Source organism: Amphimedon queenslandica, unplaced genomic scaffold, assembly GCF_000090795.2.
Source record: "Amphimedon queenslandica unplaced genomic scaffold, v1.1 AMPQUscaffold_5673_Cont22361, whole genome shotgun sequence".
NCBI classification, from domain to species: domain Eukaryota; kingdom Metazoa; phylum Porifera; class Demospongiae; order Haplosclerida; family Niphatidae; genus Amphimedon; species Amphimedon queenslandica.
The window spans coordinates 1-1,722 of NW_003554028.1; the positions used below are offsets into that span (position 1 = coordinate 1).

General features: G+C 32.0%; 1 protein-coding gene across 1 annotated transcript; it reads left to right on the forward strand.

Annotated features, from left to right (window-relative positions):
* Positions 1 to 6: 6 nt before the first annotated feature.
* LOC109592300 (uncharacterized) lies at positions 7 to 1,712 on the forward strand (the record flags this gene model as incomplete). Its single annotated transcript, XM_020007784.1, has 7 exons — positions 7 to 529; positions 788 to 842; positions 962 to 1,023; positions 1,082 to 1,196; positions 1,311 to 1,370; positions 1,480 to 1,533; positions 1,629 to 1,712. Coding segments are annotated over exons 1-7 (754 nt in total), but the record flags the coding sequence as incomplete, so codon positions are not given.
* Between the last annotated feature and the right edge of the window lie 10 nt (positions 1,713 to 1,722).

Genomic DNA, 1,722 nt, shown 5'->3' on the forward strand with positions numbered 1-1,722 from the left:
AGAACATGATTTCTTTCCTCCTCGATACTTCCATGTCCTCTCATTACATCTTGCTTTTAAGTTTTCTTTATCAAAAGGGAACAAAGAATTAGCTGAAAAATTGAATCGTAAATGCAAATTTTGGAGCAACGGTCTTCACTGGTTTGATGGCTATGGTGTAAAAGTATTGGTAGAGATTGTGGATGAGAGCCAGTGTGTACTAGTAATGATGTCCTGTGAGAAAGGTTACAGTGACAATATGGTGTCTCTAAGAAGAAAAGTGATAAGAGAAGTAATGAGTGTTCATAAAGATTCCTGTCCTGGTTTAAAAGTTCAAGAGTTAGTTATTGATCCTGAAGAACTAGCCTATCCTGTGAATACACCAAGAGAAAGGACAGTTTATGACGTTTGTGATTTACTATCAGCAATTAAGGAAGGAAGACCATTTCTTGTGACTGATAATGGACATAAAGAATTGAAGGAGATCCTATCTGATGAATCATTATCAGATATTAGTAACCTGTCACTATTAGGAGGACGTGATATTAAGGTAAGAATTAACACACACAAACTGTTTGATACATTAATACAAGCACTAATAATCAAAAGGTCAAAATCTTAAAAAGTAATTTTATTTCTTATCAAACTGCTCATTCTTTGTCATAATTGTGGGTTGTTATTGTGTGGCTTTTACTACTAATAATATATACTTGTACATCTGTTAAACTCACCTTTCAGCAATACACTACTGATGTATATCACCTTGATAAACAAGCACAGTGACATCATCATCATCATTATTGTATAGGAAGTGATTGAAATATTTGAAGAATTAAACACACCATTGACTCTAATAACGCTAGGTATGTTATAAGTATTAGGAGTATAGGAATGATATGTACTATTGTGGAGTAGTGGGAGCTAGTGTACTATGTAATAGTGGTTGACTGTTTTTCCATACTTATATTATGTACATGTATAGAGCCAACAAGTCAAAAGAGCAGCTCATCCACACAGATCAGTGAGTCTGATCTTGATATTAAGGTAACAGTTATCAGAAACACTCCTCATCATCATTATTTTACTATATTGTTGTGTGTAGGGAGATGGAGGAGTAAAGTGTAATAATAATAAAGATAAAGGAACAACAACCAACACTTTGAATGAATCTCAGGAACATGGAAGTACATGTACTTCAATAGAGAAAGGACAGTCTGGTAAGATATGTACACATCATCCATTAACAAACATTATTATAATTATTGTACATTGAACTATACAAACATTATGTGTATGTATCAAGTATTATTGGTATTTAATATAATGTATAGATAATGATGCACTTAAGATCAATGATGAAGTACAAGAAACACTCACTGATAAACTGCTTGGTAAGACTAAGAGAGTATGTTATAAGTGTCAAGTAGTGGGGTTTATAGTATATACATTATAGTGACTGTGGTTTAATAATGTTTGTATCATATTTATACTTTTATATAGAGACAACAAGTCAAAATGACAAATCAACTACTAATTACCCCCCCACACAGATCAGTGAGTACAATGATGATCAACAAAAAGGCATAACCACTCACTGTTACTAGTTTTACATTAAATTTTATTTTCTTTTTTTATTTATTTACTTATAGTAATATTGACTATCAGGAATCTGGTAGAGGTAAAACAATTGTTAAAAGATGATAACTTTCAAACTACAAAATGGTTTGATCTTGGTCTCAACTT